This window comes from Pseudophryne corroboree, chromosome 4 (genome assembly GCF_028390025.1).
Source record: "Pseudophryne corroboree isolate aPseCor3 chromosome 4, aPseCor3.hap2, whole genome shotgun sequence".
NCBI classification, from domain to species: Eukaryota; Metazoa; Chordata; class Amphibia; order Anura; family Myobatrachidae; genus Pseudophryne; species Pseudophryne corroboree.
In genome coordinates this window covers 632,193,351-632,215,258 of record NC_086447.1, presented here as the reverse complement: position 1 = coordinate 632,215,258, position 21,908 = coordinate 632,193,351, and the positions used below count along the sequence as shown (strand labels likewise).

Sequence of the window (21,908 nt, the reverse complement as noted above, 5' to 3'; positions counted from 1 at the left end):
GGAAGCCTCCAAGTCTTTTGTAGCCGCAGGCACCACGATAGGTTGGTTCAGATGAAAAGCTGATACCACTTTAGGGAGAAACTGGGGACGAGTCCTCAATTCTGCCCTATCCATATGGAAAATCAGATAAGGGCTTTTACATGACAAAGCCGCCAATTCTGATACACGCCTGGCCGAAGCCAAGGCCAACAACATGACCACTTTCCACGTGAGATATTTTAAATCCACGGTTTTCAGTGGCTCAAACCAATGTGACTTTAGGAAATCCAACACCACGTTGAGATCCCAAGGTGCCACTGGAGGCACAAAAGGGGGCTGAATATGCAGCACTCCCTTAACAAAAGTCTGAACTTCAGGTAGCGAAGCCAGTTCTCTCTGGAAGAAAATCTATAGAGCCGAAATCTGGACCTTAATGGAACCCAATTTAAGGCCCATAGTCACCCCTGACTGTAGGAAATGCAGGAAACGGCCCAGCTGAAATTCCTCCGTTGGGGCCTTCCTGGCCTCACACCACGCAACATATTTTCGCCATATGCGGTGATAATGGTTTGCGGTTACTTCTTTCCTAGCCTTAATCAGCATAGGAATGACTTCCTCCGGAATGCCCTTTTCCTTCAGGATCCGGTGTTCAACCGCCATGCCGTCAAACGCAGCCGCGGTAAGTCTTGGAACAGACAGGGCCCCTGCAGCAGCAGGTCTTGTCTGAGCGGTAGAGGCCATGGGTCCTCTGAGATAATTTCTTGAAGTTCCGGGTACCAAGCTCTTCTTGGCCAATCCGGAACAATGAGTATAGTTCTTACTCCCCTTCTCCAGATTATCCTCAGTACCTTTGGTATGAGAGGAAGAGGAGGGAACACATAAACCGACCGGTACACCCACGGTGTCACTAGAGCGTCCACAGCTATCGCCTGCGGGTCTCTTGACCTGGCGCAATACTTTTCTAGCTTTTTGTTTAGGCGGGACGCCATCATGTCCACCTGTGGCCTTTCCCAACGGTTTACAATCATTTGGAAGACTTCTGGATGAAGTCCCCACTCTCCCGGGTGGAGGTCGTGCCTGCTGAGGAAGTCTGCTTTCCAGTTGTCCACTCCCGGAATGAACACTGCTGACAGTGCTAACACGTGATTTTCCGCCCATCGGAGAATCCTTGTGGCTTCTGCCATTGCCGTCCTGCTTCTCGTGCCGCCCTGTCGGTTTACATGGGCGACCGCCGTGATGTTGTCTGACTGGATCAGTACCGGCTGGTTTTGAAGCAGGGGTTTTGCCTGACTTAGGGCATTGTAAATGGCCCTTAGTTCCAGAATATTTATGTGCAGGGAAGTCTCCTGACTTGACCATAGTCCTTGGATGTTTCTTCCCTGATTGACTGCCCCCCAGTCACCAGGACCCAGTCCTGTATGCCGAATCTGCGGCCCTCTTGAAGATGAGCACTCTGCAGCCACCACAGCAGAGACACCCTGGTCCTTGGAGACAGGGTTATCAGCCGATGCATCTGAAGATGCGATCCGGACCACTTGTCCAACAGTTCCCACTGAAAGGTTCTTGCATGAAACCTGCCGAATGGAATCGCTTCGTAGGAAGCTACCATTTTTCCCAGGATCCGCGTGCAGTGATGCACCGACACCTGTTTTGGTTTTAGGAGGCCTCTGACTAGAGATGACAGCTCCTTGGCCTTCTCCTGCGGGAGAAACACTTTTCTCTGTTCTGTGTCCAGAACCATCCCTAGGAACAGTAGACGTGTCGTAGGGACCAGCTGTGACTTTGGAATGTTTAGAATCCAGCCGTGCTGTTGTAGCACTTCCCGAGATAGTGCTACCCCGACCAACAACTGCTCTCTGGACCTCGCCTTTATCAGGAGATCGTCCAAGTACGGGATAATTAAAACTCCCTTCTTTCGAAAGAGTATCATCATTTCGGCCATTACCTTGGTAAAGACCCTCGGAGCCGTGGATAGACCGAACGGCAACGTCTGGAATTGGTAATGACAATCCTGTACCACAAATCTGAGGTACTCCTGGTGAGGATGGTAAGTGATACCATGTAATCCCCCTCGTCCAGGCTTGCAATAACCGCCCTGAGCGATTCCATCTTGAACTTGAATATTTTTATATGTGTGTTCAAGGATTTCAAATTTAAAATGGGTCTCACCGAACCGTTCGGTTTCGGTACCACAAACATTGTGGAATAGTAACCCCTTCCTTGTTGAAGTAGGGGTACCTTTACTATCACCTGTTGTGAATACAGCTTGTGAATTGCCTGTAACACTGCCTCCCTGCCTGAGGGAGTGGTTGGCAAGGCAGATTTGAGGAAACGGCGGGGAGGAGACGTCTCGAATTCCAGCTTGTACCCCTGAGATACTATCTGAAAAATCCAGGGATCCACCCGTGAGCGAGCCCAGATTGCTGAAATATTTGAGACGGGCCCCCACCGTACCAGGTTCCGCCTGTGGAGCCCCAGCGTCATGCTGTGGACTTAGAGGAAGCGGGGGAGGACTTTTGCTCCTGGGAACTGGCTGTATGCTGCAGCTTCTTTCCCCTACCTCTGCCTCTGGGCAGAAAGGACGCGCCTTTAACCCGCTTACCCCTATTGGGCCGAAATGACTGTACCTGATAATACGGTGCTTTCTTTGGTTGTGAGGGAACATGGGGTAAAAATGTAGACTTCCCAGCTGTTGCTGTGGAAACGAGGTCCGAGAGACCATCCCCGAACAACTCCTCACCCTTATAAGGCAGAACTTCCATGTGTCTTTTGGAATCTGCATCTCCTGTCCACTGCCGAGTCCATAACCCTCTCCTTGCAGAAATGGACATTGCACTAATTTTGGATGCCAGCCGGCAAATATCCCACTGTGCATCCCTCATGTATAAAAGTGCGCCTTTTATATGCTCTACGGTTAGCAATATAGTGTTCCTGTCTAGGGTATCTATATTTTCTGACAGGGAATCTGACCATGCAGCAGCAGCACTGCACATCCAGGCTGAAGCAATAGCCGGTCTCAGTATAACACCTGTGTGTGTATATATAGATTTCAGGATAGCCTCCTGCTTTCTATCAGCAGATTCCTTCAGGGCGGCCGTATCCGGAGACGGTAGTGCCACCTTCTTTGACAAGCGTGTGAGCGCTTTATCCACCCTAGGCGATGTTTCCCAGCGTGACCTATCCTCTGGCGGGAAAGGGTACGCTATTAGTAACCTCTTAGAAATTACCAGTTTTTTATCAGGGGAAGCCCACGCTTCTTCACACACTTCATTTAACTCCTCAGATGGAGGAAAAGCTACTGGTAGTTTTTTCTCTCCAAACATAATACCCTTTTTTGTGGTACCGGGGGTAACATCAGAAATGTGCAACACATTTTTCATTGCCTCAATCATGTAACGTGTGGCCCTACTGGAAGTTACATTAGTCTCATCGTCGTCGACACTGGAGTCAGTATCCGTGTCGACATCTGTGTCTGCCATCTGAGGTAGCGGGCGTTTTAGAGCCCCTGATGGCTTTTGAGACGCCTGGGCAGGCACAGGCTGAGAAGCCGGCTGTCCCACATTAGGTATGTCGTCAAACCTTCTATGTAAGGAGTCGACACGGTCGCGTAATTCCTTCCACAGCACCATCCACTCAGGTGTCGACCCCGCAGGGGGTGACATCACATTTACAGGCATCTGCTCCGCCTCCACATAAGCCTCCTCATCAAACATGTCGACACAGCCGTACCAACACACCGCAAACACACAGGGAATGCTCTGACTGAGGACAGGACCCCACAAAGCCCTTTGGGGAGACAGAGAGAGAGTATGCCAGCACACACCAGAGCGCTATATAACACAGGGATCCCACTATAAATGAGTGTTTTCCCTTATAGCTGCTTTTTTATATATCAATATATATTATATATATATATATATATATATATATATATATATATATATATATCTATCTCTCTCTCTCTCTATCTCTATCTCTCCTGCGCCTAAATTTAGTGCCCCCCCTCTCTTTTTTACCCTTCTGTAGTGTTCAGACTGCAGGGGAGAGCCAGGGAGCTTCCTTCCAGCGGAGCTGTGAGGGAAAAATGGCGCCAGTGTGCTGAGGGAGATGGCCCCGCCCCTTTTCCGGCGGACTTCTCCCGCTTTTTCTGGAATACTGGCAGGGGTATTTTTACATCTATATAGCCTCTAGGACTATATATGATGTAGATTTGCCAGCCAAGGTGTCATATATTGCCCTCAGGGCGCCCCCCCCCCCCCCCAGCGCCCTGCACCCATCAGTGACCGGAGTGTGAGGTGTACATGAGGAGCAATGGCGCACAGCTGCAGTGCTGTGCGCTACCTTGGTGAAGACCGAAGTCTTCTGCCGCCGATTTTCCGGACCTCTTCATGCTTCTGGCTCTGTAAGGGGGACGGCGGCGCGGCTCCGGGAACGAACACCAAGGTTGGGTCCTGCGGTCGATCCCTCTGGAGCTAATGATGTCCAGTAGCCTAAGAAGCCCAAACTACCACCTGTTAGGTAGGTTCGCTTCTTCTCCCCTTAGTCCCTCGCTGCAGTGAGTCTGTTGCCAGCAGATCTCACTGTAAAATAAAAAAACCTAAATATACTTTCTTTCTAGGAGCTCTGGAGAGCCCCTAGTGTGCATCCAGCTCAGCCGGGCACAAGATTCTAACTGAAGTCTGGAGGAGGGTCATAGTGGGAGGAGCCAGTGCACACCAGTTAGACCTAAAGCTTTCTTTACAGTTTTGCCCAGTCTCCTGCGGAGCCGCTATTCCCCATGGTCCTTACGGAGTCCCAGCATCCACTTACGACGTCAGAGAAAAACGCAATCCAACCGCAAAAACAGCAAAGCCGATGTGGGCACATGCGCAGGGCCCGTCCTGTGCATGCGCCTGCTTTTACTGCGGGCGCCGTGCAGTCAATGCAAACGTCTTTGCCTGTCAATCACGCAGAGGCGTTCCTGAGGCAGCAATGCTCCATTTCCTGGGCGGAGACGGAGTGTTGTGGGGGCGGCGTCTGGAAAACGGAGGCGGTGGCAGACGAACGAGGGGGGAATGGAGTGGGCATGATGTGGGTGGCTGCGTTACGTCGCACGCAGCCGATGCAATCAAAGATGTCAGCCGGCCTCCTGCAGTCGCAGCCAGGCTGTGCCAGCAGGGTGCATTAACAAATTCTGCAATCACGCTGAAATTGCGGTGCGACCGCAGATTCAGCGTGGTCGCACAGGGGGGGTGATGGGTAGCATGCTGGGCGGCCTTGCCCTGTGATTGGCGGCCACCCAATTACAGCACAATGTTGAGAAGTCCAGGTGCATTAAGGTTACACATTACAAGAGTAAATGGAAGAAAAATGGAAAAGGAAAACTGTAGCGCTAAAGGATGGCTGCAATAGGTATGTATATGGAGATGTCACTATCTCCGGTAAATAGTAACAAGAAAGGCAAAATATACAACCTGTTTTGCGCTACCCCACAAAGAAAATTACAATATACATGTAAGCAACAATAAGTTCTATCAAATGTCTTTTGAATAGTTCAATAAAATCTGTATATAAAAAGAGTCCTAGTGTACACTCTAGCATCTGGGCAGGGCGCCGGACTGTGAGAAGCATAAGCCCACTAAAAAAGGGGCATGGCCACGCAAAATAGGGGGCGTGGTTAATGCACGTAATGAAAGTGGGCGGTTCAGCCCACAGGCGTGGACAGTCGGCAGCGTCACTGTTGGGGGCATGCCCAGCACCTACGGAGGTGCTGGGCTTCCCCCAAGCTCTTTCACAGCGTGAACGGATGCTGCGCGCACGCTCACGGCATCTTTACACGCTGGGAGGGCAGGAAGCGGGCAGCTGTTCTAGCCGGGCGCCGAAGAAAGGGCTGGGCGAAATTTTGCCCTTAAAAAAAAAAAAATAAGATTTTATTCACCGGTAAATCTATTTCTCGTAGTCCGTAGTGGATGCTGGGACTCCGTAAGGACCATGGGGAATAGCGGCTCCGCAGGAGACTGGGCACAACTAAAGAAAGCTTTAGGACTACCTGGTGTGCACTGGCTCCTCCCACTATGACCCTCCTCCAGACCTCAGTTAGGATACTGTGCCCGGAAGAGCTGACACAATAAGGAAGGATTTTGAATCCCGGGTAAGACTCATACCAGCCACACCAATCACACCGTATAACTCGTGATACTATACCCAGTTAACAGTATGAAATATAACTGAGCCTCTCAACAGATGGCTCAACAATAACCCTTTAGTTAGGCAATAACTATAAACAAGTATTGCAGACAATCCGCACTTGGGATGGGCGCCCAGCATCCACTACGGACCACGAGAAATAGATTTACCGGTGAGTAAAATCTTATTTTCTCTGACGTCCTAAGTGGATGCTGGGACTCCGTAAGGACCATGGGGATTATACCAAAGCTCCCAAACGGGCGGGAGAGTGCGGATGACTTTGCAGCACCGAATGAGCAAACTCTAGGTCCTCCTCAGCCAGGGTATCAAACTTGTAGACTCTTACAAAAATGTTTTAACCCGACCAAGTAACAGCTCGGCAAAGTTGTAAAGCCGAGACCCCTCGGGCAGCCGCCCAAGAAGAGCCCACTTTCCTCGTGGAATGGGCTTTTACAGAATTAGGGTGCGGCAGTCCAGCCGCAGAATGTGCAAGTTGAATCGTGCTACAGATCCAGCGAGCAATAGTCTGCTTAGAAGCAGGAGCACCCAGCTTGTTGGGTGCATACAGGAGAAATAGCGAGTCAGTTTTCCTGACTCCAGCTGTCCTGGAAACATATACTTTTCAGGGCCCTGACTACGTCCAGTAACTCGGAATCCTCCAAGTCCCAAGTAGCCGCAGGCACCACAATAGGTTGGTTCACATGAAAAACTGATACCACCTTAGGAAGGAATTGGGAACGAGTCCTCAATTCCGCCTTATCCATATAAAATACAGATAAGGGCTTTTGTATGACAAAGCCGCCAATTCTGATACACGCCTGGCCGACGCCAAGGCCCACAGCATGACCACTTTCCACGTGAGGTATTATAGCTCCACGGATTTAAGTGGCTCAACCCAATGCGACTTCAGGAAATCCAACACCACGTTGAGATCCCACGGTGCCACTGGAGGCACAAACGGGGGCTGACTATGCAGCACTCCCTTAACAAAAGTCTGAACTTCAGGCAGTGAAGCCAGTTCTATTTTGGAAGAAAATCGATAGAGCCGAAATCTGGACCTTAACGGAACCCAATTTTAGGCCCATAGTCACCTCTGACTGTAGGAAGTGCAGAAATCGACCTAGCTGAAATTTCTCCTTTGGGGCCTTCCTGGCCTCACAGCACGCAACATATTTCCGCCAAATGCGGTGATAATGGTTTGCGTTCACTTCTTTCCTAGCTTTAAATTGCGTAGGGATAACTTCCTCCGGAATGCCCTTTTCCTTCAGGATCCGGCGTTCAACCGCCATGCCGTCAAACGCAGCCGCGGTACGTCTTGGAACAGACAGGCCCCCTGCTGCAGCAGGTCCTGTCTGAGCGGCAGAGGCCATGGGTCCTCTGAGATCATTTCTTGGAGTTCTGGTTACCAAGCTCTTCTTGGCCAACCCGGAACAATGAGTATAGTTCTTACTCCTCTCCTTCTTATTATTCTCATTACCCTGGGTAAGAGAGGCAGAGAAGGGAACACATACACCGACTGGTACACCCACGGTGTTACCAGAGCGTCCACAGCTATCGCCTGAGGGTCCCTTGACCTGGCGCAATATCTTTGTAGCTTTTTGTTGAGGCGGGACGCCATCATGTCCACCTGTGGCCTTTCCCAACGGTGTACAATCATTTGGAAGACTTCTGGATGAAGTACCCACTCACCCGGGTGGAGGTCGTGTCTTCTGAGAAAGTCTGCTTCTCAGTTGTCCACTCCGGGAATGAACACTGCTGACAGTGCTAACACATGATTTTCCGCCCATCGGAGAATCCTTGTGGCTTCTGCCATCACCATCCTGCTTCTTGTGCCGCCCTGTCGGTTTACATGAGCGACCGCCGTGATGTTGTCTGACTGGATCAGCACCGGCCGGTGTTGAAGCAGGGGTCTAGCCTGACTTAGGGCATTGTAAATGGCCCTTAGTTCCAGAATATTTATGTGTAGGAAAGTCTCCTGACTTTTCCATAGCCTTGGAAGTTTCTTCCCTGTGTGACTGCCCCCCAGCCTCGAAGGCTGGCATCCGTGGTCACCAGGACTCAGTCCTGTATGCCGAATCTGCGGCCCCTTAGAAGATGAGCACTCTGCAGCCACCACAACAGCGACACCCTGGCCCTTGGAGACAGGGTTATCCGCCGATGCATCTGAAGTTGCGACCCGGACCACTTGTCCAACAGATCCCACTGGAAAATCCTTGCATGGGACCTGGCGAATGGAATTTCTTCGTGAGAAGCTACCATCTTTCCCAGGGCTCGCGTGCATTGATGCACCGACACCTGTATTTGTATTAGGAGGTCTCTGTCTAGAGACGACAACTCCTTGGACTTCTCCTCTGGGAGAAAACCTTTTTTATCCTGTTCTGTGTCCAGAACCATACCCAGGAACAGTAGACGCGTCGTAGGAACCAGCTGCGACTTTGGAATATTCAGAATCCAGCCGTGCTGTTGTAGCACTTCCCGAGATAGTGCTACTCCGACGAACAACTGCTCCCTGGACCTCGCCTTTATAAGGAGATCGTCCAAGTACGGGATAATTATTTCGGCCATTACCTTGGTAAATACCTCGGTGCCGGGGACAGACCAACGGCAACGTCTGGAATTGGTAATGACAATCCTGTACCACAATTTTGAGGTACTCCTGGTGAAGAGGGTAAATAGGGACATGCAGGTAAGCATCCTTGATGTCCAGTGATACCATGAAATTCTCCAGGCTTGCAATAATCGCCCTGAGCGATTCCATTTTAAACTTGAACCTTCGTATATAAGTGTTCAAGGCTTTCAATTTTAGAATGGGTCTCACCGAACCGTCTGGTTTCGGTACCACAACATTTTGGAATAGTAACCCCGGCTTTGTTGAAGGAGGGGTACCTTGATTTCACCTGCTGGAAGTACAGCTTGTGAATTGCCGCCAGTACTACCTTTCTCCGAGGGCAGCAGGCAAGGCTGATGTGAGGTAACGGCGAGGGGGAGTCGCCTCGAACTCCAGCCTGTATCCCTGTGATACTATTTGCAGAACCTAGGGATCCACCTGTGGGCAAGCCCACTGGTCCCTGAAGTTCCCGAGACGCGCCCCTACCGCACCTGTCTGCACCTGTGGAGCCCCCGCGTCATGCGGTGGACTCAGAGGAAGCGGGGGAAGATTTTTGATCCTGGGAACTGGCTGCTGGTGCCGCTTTTTCCTTCTTCCCTTGTCTCTGTGCAGAAAGGAAGCGCCTTTGACCCGCTTGCTTTTCTGAAGCCGAAAGGACTGTACCTGAAAATACAGTGCTTTCTTAGGCTGTGAGGAAACCTGAGGTAAAAAATTTTCTTCCCAGCTGTTGCTGTGGATACGAGGTCCCAGAGACCATCCCCAAACAATTCCTCACGCTTATAAGGCAGAATCTCCATGTGCCTTTTACAGGCAGCATCACCTGTCCACTGCCGGGTTTCCAATACCCTCCTGGCAGAATGGACATTGCATTAATTCTGGATGCCAGCCGGCAAATATCCCTCTGTGCATCCTTCATATATAAGACAACGTCTTTAATATGCTCTATGTTAGCAAAAGATTATCCCTGTCTAGGGTATTAATATTATCTGACAGGGTATCAGACCACGCTGCAGCAGCACTATTTATGCTGAGGCAATTGCAGGTCTCAGTATAGAACCTGAGTGTGTATATACAGACTTCAGGATAGCCTCCTGCTTTTTATCAGCAGGCTCCTTCAAGGTGGCCGTATCCTAAGACGGCAGTGCCACCTTTTTTGACAAACGTGTGAGCGCCTTATCCACCCTAGGGGATATCTCCCAACGTGACCTATCCTCTGGCGGGAAAGGGTACGCCATCAGTAACTTTTTAGAAATTACCAGTTTCTTATCGTGGGAACCCACGCTTCATTACACACTTCATTCACTCATCTGATGGGGGAACAAAACACTGGCTGCTTTTTTTCCCCAAAAATAAAACCCCTTTTATGTGGTACTTGGGTTCATGTCAGAAATGTGTAACATTTTTCATTGCCGAGATCATGTAACGGATGTTCCTAGTGGATTGTGTATATATCTCAACCTCGTCGACACTGGAGTCAGACTCCGTGTCGACATCTGTGTCTGCCATCTGAGGTAACGGGCGTTTTTTTTAAGCCCCTGATGGCCTTTGAGACGCCTGGGCAGGCGCGGGCTGAGAAGCCGGCTGTCCCACAGCTGTTACGTCATTCAGCCTTTTATGTAAGGAGTTGACATTGTCGGTTAATACCTTCCAAATATCCATCCACTCTGGTGTCGGCCCCACAGGGGGCAACATCCCATTTATCGGCCTCTGCTCCGCCTCCACGTAACCTTCCTCATCCAACATGTCGACACAGCCGTACCGACACCGCACACACACAGGGAATGCTCTGACTGAGGACAGGACCCCACAAAGTCCTTTGGGGAGACAGAGAGAGAGTATGCAAGCACACACCAGAGCGCTATATAATGCAGGGATTAACACTATAACTGAGTGATTTTTCCCCCCATAGCTGATTGTATACATATATTGCGCCTAAATTTAGTGCCCCCCCTCTCTTTTTAACCCTTTGAGCCTGAAAACTACAGGGGAGAGCCTGGGGAGCTGTCTTCCAGCTGCACTGTGAAGAAAAAATGGCGCCAGTGTGCTGAGGGAGATAGCCCCGCCCCTTTTTCGGCTGACTTTTCTCCCGCTTTTTTATGGATTCTGGCAGGGGTAATTTATCACATATATAGCCCTGGGACTATATATTGTGATGATTTGCCAGCCAAGGTGTCTTATATTGCCCTCAGGGCGCCCCCCCCCAGCGCCCTGCACCCATCAGTGACCGGAGTGTGAGGTGTGCATGAGGAGCAATGGCGCACAGCTGCAGTGCTGTGCGCTACCTTGTTGAAGACAGAAGTCTTCTGCCGCCGATTTTCCGGAACACTTCTTGCTTCTGGCTCTGTAAGGGGGCCGGCGGCGCGGCTCCGGGAACGAACATCAAGGTCGGGTCCTGCGGTCGATCCCTCTGGAGCTAATGGTGTCCAGTAGCCTAAGAAGCCCAAACTACCACCTGTTAGGTAGGTTCGCTTCTTCTCCCCTTAGTCCCTCGCTGCAGTGATTCTGTTGCCAGCAGATCTCACTGTAAAATAAAAAACCTAAATATACTTTCTCTTTCTTTCTAGGAGCTCAGGATAGCCCCTAGTGTGCATCCAGCTCAGCCGGGCACAAGAATCTAACTGAGGTCTGGAGGAGGGTCATAGTGGGAGGAGCCAGTGCACACCAGGTAGTCCTAAAGCTTTCTTTAGTTGTGCCCAGTCTCCTGCGGAGTCGCTGTTCCCCATGGTCCTTACGGAGTCCCAGCATCCGTCAGAGAAAAAAAAAAATCGTCCAGAGCGCGGCGCCCTGCTAAAACAGCCTAGCGTGAACACTAGAGTCCAATGTTCATATATACGGAGGTACTTTAATCCTCGACGGATTTCTAAATAGAAAGTGGAATTCCAAAGGTACGCACCGTACTCACGTGTAGGGCGTGTATCTTCTACTATAAAGGTATCTTTTCCATGGATTCTTCATATGAGCTGGGAGTAGTCAGAGGAATCGTCTTTATGGGATTTCTCTCTCTCATGGAATGTAGAGAATATAAGGAAAGGACCAATAGTGTAGTACAGGGGCTCTCAAACTCGGTCCTCAGGGGCACACACAGTGCATGTTTTGCAGGTCTCCTCACAGAATCACAAGTGAAATAATTAGCTCCACCTGTGGACCTTTTAAAATGTGTCTGTGAGTAATTAATACACTTGTGACTTGCTGGGTTACCTGCAAAACATGCAATGTGTGCGCCCCTGAGGACAGAGTTTGAGAACCCCTGGTGTAGTATTTTTACAATACAGAAGACAGACTGTGCAAGGGGGGAGGGTGTGATATTTTATCCTTTAATGAGTAATTATTAACGTACCAAACTTACGTGGGTAAGTGTATTGTTCCTCTTATAAAGGTTTCTTTTTAGGGAGTGCAATTTTATAACACTGAGGCAATGTGAAATGGTAAGAAATCCGTTGAGGATAAAAGTACCTCCGTATATGAACATTGTACTCTTTATATATAGATTGTATTGGCCTATTCATAAGACATTTGATAGAACTTATTGTTGCTTTCATGTATATTGTCATTTTCTGTGTGGGGTAGCGCAAAACAGGTTGTATTTTTTGCCTTTGTTACATAACAAGAGTAGCCTTTAAAAAGAGGATTTTGGTACTTACCGATAAATCCATTTCTCTGAATCCTCTAGGGGACACTGGAGTCCTATACAGTAGGGGTGTGAAGCTTGCAACCGGAGGTGTGGCACAATCTAAAATTAGCATTGTCTGCACAGCCGGTTCCTCCCCCTTCACATCCCTCCTCCCTCAGTTTGGAAAATTTGACTGAGAGAATAGGACATGATACTAGAGCACATGGCGAGGAACCGAACCGTACAACCTATCAAACAGCATCCAAGAAATCTTAACCGAATAACTGACGCTGTTTGCACGAACTGTTTTAACAAGAACTTCGAACACAGCAGGTTGACAGCACCGAGGCGGGCGTCCAGTGTCCCCTAGAGGATTCCGAGAAATGGATTTATCGGTAAGTACCAAAATCCTCTTTTCTCTTTCATCCACTAGGGGACACTGGAGTCCTATACAGTAGGGGACGTCCCAAAGTTATCCCCCAGGGAGGGAGTGCTGTTGGTGGCCTGCAAAACCCTAACGTCCGAACTTTGAGTCACCGGACGCAAAGCTATCAACCTTGTAAAATTTCGCGAACGTGTGAGCTAAAGACCACGTCGCCGCCCTGCAAAGTTGAGCAGTGGAAGCACCTCTGGCAGCCGCCCATGAGGTACCTAGTGACCGGATAGTATGAGCACCCTCATGAACCAGAACCTGTTTGTCACAGGAAATATCCTCCTGCCGCATTGCAATTCTAATCCATCTAGACAAAGACTGCTTAAAAACTGGCCAAACACTCTTAGACCAGCATACAGAACAACAAATGGTCTGACTTTCCGAAGTACAACGTAACTTGTATGCATACCCGTAAAGCTCGGCCAACTTCTAAGTACACATCCCCATCTGCGAGACTCTGGAAAGATGGGACTACATTTGGACGGTTTACCTGAAACCCCAAAACATTACACGTTAAGGGTCCCAATTCAGAAACTCGCCTGGCCGAAGCCAAGGCAAGCAATAACGCTCCCTTCCCAAAGAGATATTTCAGGTCTGTTCTTGCTAACGGTTCAAACGTTGTGATTTTTTTTTTAAATTCAGCACCAAATGTAAATTCCATGGTGCAGAGGAGGGCGAAAAGAGGGCCGTATCCTCAGAACCCCCTGTAAAAAAGATTTGACTCCCTGGAAAGGTTGCTAACCGTCCTTGAAATAGAAATCTGAACCTTCAGAGAACCCAGCCTCAGCCCTACTCTAGACCGGTTTGAAGGAAGAGTAGAAGTCTGGATAAGTGGAAGTTCGTCGAACTCCACCCATGTTCCTGACGCCAGTCCATGTACCTCGTCCGAATCCTGTAGAAGTGCATGGCTGTGACCAGCCTCCTAGTGGCAATCATTGTAGGAATGGCTGTTCTCGGTATCCCTCTGTACCTTAAGATCCATAGCCACGATGCTAAACGCAGCCTGTTCAGGTCTGTGTGATGGAATAGTCCTTGAGATAACAGGCCCCCTCCCTGAGGTAACTGCCAAAGACCTTCCGCTAGTAAGCCTCGCAGGTCTGAGAACCAACTCCTGCGGGCCCAATCTGGTGCGATTAGAAACTCCCCCGCTCGCTCTCGTTTCAACCCCTTCCGTGGGTATGAGGGGGAAAAGTGGAAAAATGTAAACCCTGCTGCAACACCAGGGAAGAGCTAATGCGTCCACCCTTTCTGCTGCTGGATCTCTTGTCCTGGACATATATCTGGTCAGCTGACGGTGAGGAGATGGGGTCTTGGCAAGACCAACATGTCAAAAAAAAAAAAAAACAATGTGGATGTAGTAACATTCTCTCGGATGCATGTCCTGGCGACTGAGATAATCTGCTCCCCAGTCTTCCACATCTGTCAAGAACACTGGCGAAAGGATGACGTGTCGCCTTTCTGGCCACAACAAAATCCTTGAGACTTCCTGCAACGCCATCCTGCTCCTTGCTCCTCCTCGACGGTCTATGGAAGCCGTCGTTGTGACAATGTCCGACTGTATCTGTAGGGGTTGACCCATGACTAGGTCCTCTGCTAAGAGAAGCGCATTATAAACCACTCTAAACTCAAGAATGTTTACTGGTAGGTCTCTCTCCAGTAACGTACATCTGCCCTGAAACTGGTGTTCGTCTAAGACAGCACCCCAAGCTGAGAGACTGGTATCCGTTGCCAGGATCCTCCAATCCCTGATGCCGAATCTCTTTCAACTATCACCAAATTAAGGAGGTTCGTATGCGCGGTGAGAGTCGGATTCTACGATGTAACCGCCCATTTGAACCTGCTCCCTAAGCAATGTGGTTCATCTGGAAAGGTCGGGAATGAAGTCTGTCATATTGGATAGCTTCGAACAACGCCCTCTTCCTGAGAAGTTGCACACAGAGGTGTAGAGAAACCGTTTGTGTCTAAGTACATGAGCAACTAAGCTTTGTAGGACCTGGACCTTATGCTCTGGTAAGAATACTCTCAGTGGTACCGTGGCCAAGATGAAACCGAAGAATTGAATCCACGGAGTTGGCATGAGGCCGGATTTCTGTATCATCACCATCCACCCCTGTTGAATGAGAAAATTATGTGACGTCTGAACCTCTCTGATGATCAGTTCCTGAGATGATGCCTTAATCCTTAGATTGTCTAAATAAGGTATAATCATGACTGCCCTGATCTTCGTAAAGATTCTTGGGGTTGATAGACCGAACGGCAACACCCTGAATTGGTAGTGATCCGTCACCAGTGTGAACCTTAAGTGAGCCTGGTGTCCAGAGTGGGATATGCAGCTATGCCTCCTTTACGTCCATGGATACCATGAACTGGCCTTTTTCGAAGCCTGCAATGACCGACTGAAATGAATCCAACCTGAAGTCGTAGACCCTTAGAAACTGGTTTAAAACCATTAAATTGAGTATCGGTCTGACCGTTCTGTCTGGCTTTCGGCTTGACAAAAAGATCGGAGTAGAAACCAAGTCTCTCTCAGAGACGGGAACTGGAGTAATGACCCCTGACCGTAGCAAATCTGGAATTGCTGTCCGTAAAGTTTTCTGAGGTCCCGAGGCAGTCCCGTTGTAAAAAAACTGATAGTCAGGCCTCTATTGAAAATCCCGTTTGTACCCCTGGGAGATAAGGTTGGTTATCCAAAGTTCAGGTGAGGTTTTGGCCTAGATGTCCCGAAAACCCCTCAGACATGCGCTCACCCAGGGGGGAACCCAGGTGAGTTGGTAGGTCGTCATGCCACTGTTCTGCCAGCAGGTGTAGCCTGTTTTCTTTAAATCTCTGGTGTCGACAGGATTCGAACACAGGATGCACACATTGCAGGCGGACACTGTAATCCTTATACCACATGTCTGCTGCCTATAAATGGTCTCTACCTCTGCCCCCGCTAGAAAGGACTGCAATCTAAATTTATTAACGCTGGTCCCGAACAACCATTCTCAACCTGTGGAATGGTTCTCGTATAAGGAGTAGGCAGAAATGTGGACTTCCCTTGTAGCATGTGAAATCCACTTGTCCAACTGTAGAGCGAAATGTATCTCACCCCCAAAAGGGGATGGATTCTACCGCCTTCTTGTCGTCAGAGGCTCCTTGTGCTAATATCCTTAGAGGCTTGACCAATTATGAAGCCGCTTTCCGAATATCATCCGCAAGTCGGGAATCACTGCTAAGTTGTGTACCCAAACACAGACGATCGTAGGTCTCTGTGTTGCACTCGCTGTTATAAAATTTGACTTTAAAGCTGTGTCAACCTTATGATCTGAAGGATCCTTTAAAGTCATTACATTAGGAATTGGTAAGATTGTCTTCTTTGACACCTTCCTAGGTAATCATCCACTACTGATGGAGTCTAAAACGTATTCATTACACCCTTAGGTAAGGGGTAAGTTACTTAAACCGCTTCGGAAATTAAAAACGTTAACCATAGTTCTTCCTTAAACCTCCTCCATTTGAAATTGGAAAGATTTAGGAATGGGAAATCCTGCGGAAAGCGGTCTTTGAGAGTCGAATTGCTCGAAATCCTCTGGATCCTTAACGTCTTTTACCTGAAAGTTTAGGATCTCTTTCACTGCGTCAATTAAGGAATCTAAACCAGAGATTGCCGTGTCCTCTTTCGGAGAATCGGCATCCAGGTGAGATTTAATTAACTGACCTACTGTATCAATGAGAAGACCCTCCTCCTATTTCTGCATAATAGGAAGATGTCTTTTAACTGCCTTGCGCACATGTGTTTCGTTTTGCGCGGGCGGTGTCAACTTGATGAGAAAATTTTTTCATCCTTCTTGAGAATCCTGCAGTCAATTCCGATTGCTGCTTACGTGATTCTGTCATCACCTTGGAGATTCTATCTGCAAGGTTGTCTTCTCATGACCTAGACGGAGCACTGCTTCCAGGAGGAGCGTCCATGCTTAAGCAGGAATCGCACACCCCGAAGCTGCCAACCCGTCCTTGGTGTGTTGACTAAACCCCGTACCAGACTGTGTCGCAGCGCTTTCACCCCTTAAACTAGGAAGAGAAAGACTGTGATAGAAGACGGAAGCAAGGGTATCAGATTGTCCGGTTGGTAACTTTTGCTTCTCTAAAATGGAAGAGAACAAAAAGGAAACAAACAATAATTAAAATAAAAAACTTTTTAAAAACCAGCCGACTTGCAACCCTCAAGCACCCAACTGTAGGTCAGTTACGATGGTAGAGTTGGTATCCACTTGCTTCCTCGTATTTTCGTCAGGATCTTTGCAATAGAAATCCTTTGAAAATATAGGTAATAAGACTCATTTGTCAGGTTAGATCCTCAGGATTTATATAAATTTCACCAGCAGAGGGAGTTGATATCTATTTTCACCAGCAGAGGGAGTTGATATCTAGTTTCACCATATCTAGTTTCACCAGCAGTAACTACACAAAAATCCCCCTCGTTTTTCCCTTTTTATTTTTTAAGGAGGGGGAGGGCTCATCCATGCCCCATAAATTTGGCGCCTGACTGGAAATAAAAAGATGGACGCCTTTAAAAAATTCTATACACCTCATTCCCTGAGACAGTTTTTAAACCTAACTCTGCGCCGCTGCTAAAAGAAAATGTGACAGAGCACACTGTCTCTCGATCCCCGCTGTCCGCCCGCGCACACGACCGAAGGAATCACCCCAGTCGCGCGTCACTCACTCACTCTGGCCGCCGTGCTCCGGGACTACTCTCCTCCAGGTCCCGTAGCGGCGCCTGCTGACAGGGGATACTCGGTTTACCACTGGCCGGCGCGCGTCTCGTAGCGGCGCCTGACTAACGGACACTGGCCCGCTCCACACAGCGTGACCGCAGGTCATCGTGCTTCGGGACTGATCTCCTCCAAGTCCCGTAGTGGCGCCTGCTGACAGGGGACGCCCCACACTGCGTTACCGCTGGCCCGCTCCCTTCAGTCCTGTAGCAGCGCCTGCTGACTAAGGGATACCGGGGTGCTCCACACAGCGTGACCGCAGGTCAGCGCGCTCCCCGGACTGATGATCTATAAGCCCCGTCGTGGTGCCTGCTGACACGGGATGTCACTATGTGACCGCTGGCCCTTTTGCTGGGAAAGTCTTATATTTTTATGTTCTTGACAACAACCTGTACTCACAGTTTGCGTCTTCAGAGAGATGCAGACTCCTTTGGTAGAAATCCTTGTCTCTCAATGTTTAACTTAGTCCCCCTTTTATTAGGGGAACACAGCCTTTTTTCTTTTGTAAAGCCTGCACCCCCTTTCATTAGGTGGGATCGGGCATTTTGTCTTTGAAAGCCTGCACCCTCCCTTTAGTTAGGAGGGATTGGGCCAGTATAAATGAAATAAAAATAAAAAAATAAAATAAAGAAATAGATCTATCTTCAAGGAGCCTGAGCTCCCTTCTTGTGCTTGTACCTCCTTTGGCACAATTTTCCAAACTGAGGGAGGAGGGATGTGAAGGGGGAGGAACCGGCTGTGCAGACAATGCTAATTTTAGATTGTGCCACACCTCCGGTTGCAAGCTTCACACCCCTACTGTATAGGACTCCAGTGTCCCCTAGTGGATGAAAGAGAAATGGGAAACTCCTAATTGAAACAATATCAGCCAGTAATCAAGAATACTGTATGTTGTTCACTTACTGCAACTGAGGTACAATCCCAGAGCTTTCTGAGGCAGGCGTGGCTGGGGTAATTGGAGTCATGGGTGTCATTGGTGAGGGATATAGTGGGGTGTTGCCTGGGAGAGGCGCTGTTGTTAGAGTCTGTGAGTGGAACAGTTGTGGAGTTTGGCCTGACCCCTGAGTGCCTTGCTGGGATGTAGACTGTTGTGCCTGCTGTTGTTGCTGCCTCTGCTGTTCTTCAAGAATTGATAAACTGTTGGTGGTTTGTACAGGCTGTGGGGTCAAGCCAGTTCCATATGGCATCATTGGACTGAATATTGGGATTCCGGGAGTCATTGCTCCCTAAGGAAAAAAGAAATATAAAAAAAATAAAACAATTGAAGTGCTTGAGCAGGAAAGTGAAATACATTATTCTGCAGATTTCTAGTATTCCTAATATTTGCTGGCATTTAGCCTATGCAGAAAGAAAGTTATATTTTCATTGCTTACACCAGAAACTGCACCGACATAAAAAGTGCCAGAAACTCTGTCTAAAAGTAGCACCAATAACATTATACAAAATCATGCTACATATTCCCAGCAGGTGCACTGGAGGTATGGACGTATTCAGTGAAGGTTGCATCCAATAATTAGTTCCTTTGTTTGGATATGCTGGTCAGATTATCATCATTATCTGCCACTGTACATAATGCAGACACTATTTATTTCTGGGTCTCATAAACCATAGTTACAAAAACTGCTAGCTCCTAACTGTTCAATAAACTTAACTAGGCATGTTTTACACCATTTAGAAGAGGTAGACAAAATATGGGAGTCAACGTATCACTGGCACAATCTATAACTAGTGCAGGACTCACTCTTGTATTAGTGTATATCACTGGGACAATTTAATACACCAAATGAGCGAAAGCCCTGAGTTTGTTAAACCTAGCATTGTGGATATCTGGGCATTAACCCCAATCTAACAGGACTCTGGGGGTCATTCATATCTAATCGTTGCTGTGCGTTTTCACACAGCGGGCAATCAGGTCCAAACGGCGCATGCACCGCAATACGCAGGTACGTCGGACAGTAACAACGCGCATTGCCATCAGCGACAGGATGGTGCAAAGGATCCATTCGCACGGGCGTTCGCAAGGTGATTGACAGGAAGAGGCCATTTGTGGGTGGCAACTGACCGTTTTCTGAGAGTTCAGGAAAATGCAGGAGTTTCCAAGCGTTTTAAGGGAAGGGTGTCTGAAGTCAGCTCAGGCCCCGATCAGTAGGATTCAATCGCACTGGCAGAGTAAGTCCTGGGCTGCGCAGAGACTGCACAAACTGAATTATAGCATCTCTCCTAACACACAGGAATGCACACTTGCACAGCGAATATACACTCCCCCTGTAGGCAGCGACTATCTGATCGCAGGACAGCAAAAAAACGCAGCCCAGTGATCAGATCTGAATTACCCCCTCTATCAGCGAGATTCAAATGAATTTTTGGCCCATCCCTTGTCTGCAAGCAGCGATCGGTCACGTGACCGACGGCATAAGATATCACCCCCCCGGTGACAAACCACTATTGGTGGCTATAACTAATAAGTGCACTCCAGTGCCATGTTGTCATCAAGCCCTTCCAGTTCCCAATGCAAGAAAGCAGCAGTGGGTGATATTTTGGTTTATTTCCACATTTTGTACTCCTGCAGTCCTAAGGATAAAGTGTAACTCGTCCTTAGCATTCTGAGGTATATGAAAAGAAAGAGGCCCACTTATCCACAGTACTTGAAAGGCTTAAATCAAAAACTCAACGACACCGAAGATAGCTCTCAAGCACAGAATACGTTTTAGCTGTGTCCAAAGAAGTTATTTATTACCCACCTGGGGTGATGCCAGCCCCTGGAAAGGGGGCAAACTGTTGTTTTGATCCATACTCTTTGTTGCACACTTCTAAGAAAAGCAGGTCAATTTAAACGATCAACCTTCTGGATCGGAAAATGGGTTCTCTCAAATCATCCCAACAGCTCCCCAAACTGAAAAAAAATACAAAAATACATCTTTAACATCAACATAGAAGCATGTGTACTGACCTGGTATATCTTCAGTAGGACTGACGACTGCATGTACATTTAATAGCCACTACACCTGGTCAAAAACCATTATCTAAATGTGTTGCCATGTTAATTCAGGTCAATGTGTGTCAATGGCACGAGTACCACAGATGCCCATTATTTGTATTTAGGCAAATGCATTTCTGGATAGATTATAGATTATATATATATATATATATATATATATATATATATATATATATATTTTACACACATATACATACATAGATATACTTGGTTCACAGAAACGGTTTCAAATACTTTATTATGAAAATAAATTAGATCAGATTAATGTCAAACAAGTACTGTGACATAAATCACTCAGGGTTACTATATAAGATCTTTAATTAAGCAGTTAGCTCACAGAAAAATCTACTAGGGCTAGTTTAGTGGATGCAAATGAGGAGGCACAACAGAAAAATACTCCAATTAAATAAAGTGGACAGGTAAATACAAGGGAGATTCAAAGCAAGGACAGGACTGCAACCAGCACAAACTAGAGGAATGCAGGCTAAGGCCTCATCACATACAGGATCAAAGGGAAGCATATAACATGATTATCATATCTGCCGTGTTTTACAGGAAACTGGATATTCAGAACCATGTTGTGACTAATAACAATGGAGGCGAGCTGGGGTAATTGCCCACCAAACACATTCCTGAGAGGGTAACTGTAATACCGTCACAACGTAATACGGGATAACTGCAGAAGCAGCATTAGAGAGCATAGCACAGCAGTCTAAACACATATAGATGCCTCACACCTCTGTTAGGGACACCTTATAGGAGCTGATGCACCGGTGACACACGGCGGGAGCTGGAAGTATAGGTGACAGTGCTAGAACAAGCACAGCATAAGTGGGAACAGCGCTCTCTATGTCATCCTCCTCCGGCTACCGTTACCTGCACAACAGCATGTCCACTCACAGAAACCCGCGCTCACACTCTGCGCACAGTCTAGGTTCCTTCACACTATACAGAAACGGCGGTGCCAACAGCGTGTGCGCAAGCGCTCAACAAAGTCGCATCACACGCGCAGCAACCAATCCCCAAGTTCTGCATTAACCTTTGACGTCATGTCCGCTCACCGGGTTTCCCGGCCTGAGCTGTCCTGGTGGAAGAAACTAGATCCTCTTCAGTTTCAGTAACTGAAGAGGAACTAGACTATTTATTATAAGCCCTGTATTTCCCCTTCTGTTTATGTACGTTTTTACGGAAGGGGAACTAGACACTATCAAAGTAGGGACTAGAGCCCCTTCTGTTTCAGTAACTGAAGAGGAACTAGATTATTTATTATAAACCATCTATTTCCCCTTCTGTTTATGTATGTTTTTGCCCCCTGCTGTTCAGATGCAGAATTAGAAGTGGATCTAGCTCATTGTGTATAA

At 48.1% G+C, this 21,908-nt stretch overlaps 1 protein-coding gene across 5 annotated transcripts in view; it reads right to left on the bottom strand.

Annotated features, from left to right (window-relative positions):
* The window catches only part of TBP (TATA-box binding protein), a 265,871-nt gene extending 244,299 nt beyond the window's left edge, over nt 1-21,572 (bottom strand). Inside the window, exons 1-3 of one of the 5 annotated variants that reach the window (XM_063917702.1) lie at nt 21,424-21,572; nt 20,291-20,442; nt 18,453-18,775 (exon numbers count right to left, since the gene is read on the bottom strand). In XM_063917702.1, the coding sequence (XP_063773772.1) occupies nt 18,453-18,775; nt 20,291-20,341 (374 nt within the window). In that variant the 5' untranslated portion in view covers nt 20,342-20,442; nt 21,424-21,572. The other 4 variants (XM_063917703.1, XM_063917704.1, XM_063917700.1 and 1 more) reach the window with 4 other exon arrangements.
* Between the last annotated feature and the right edge of the window lie 336 nt (nt 21,573-21,908).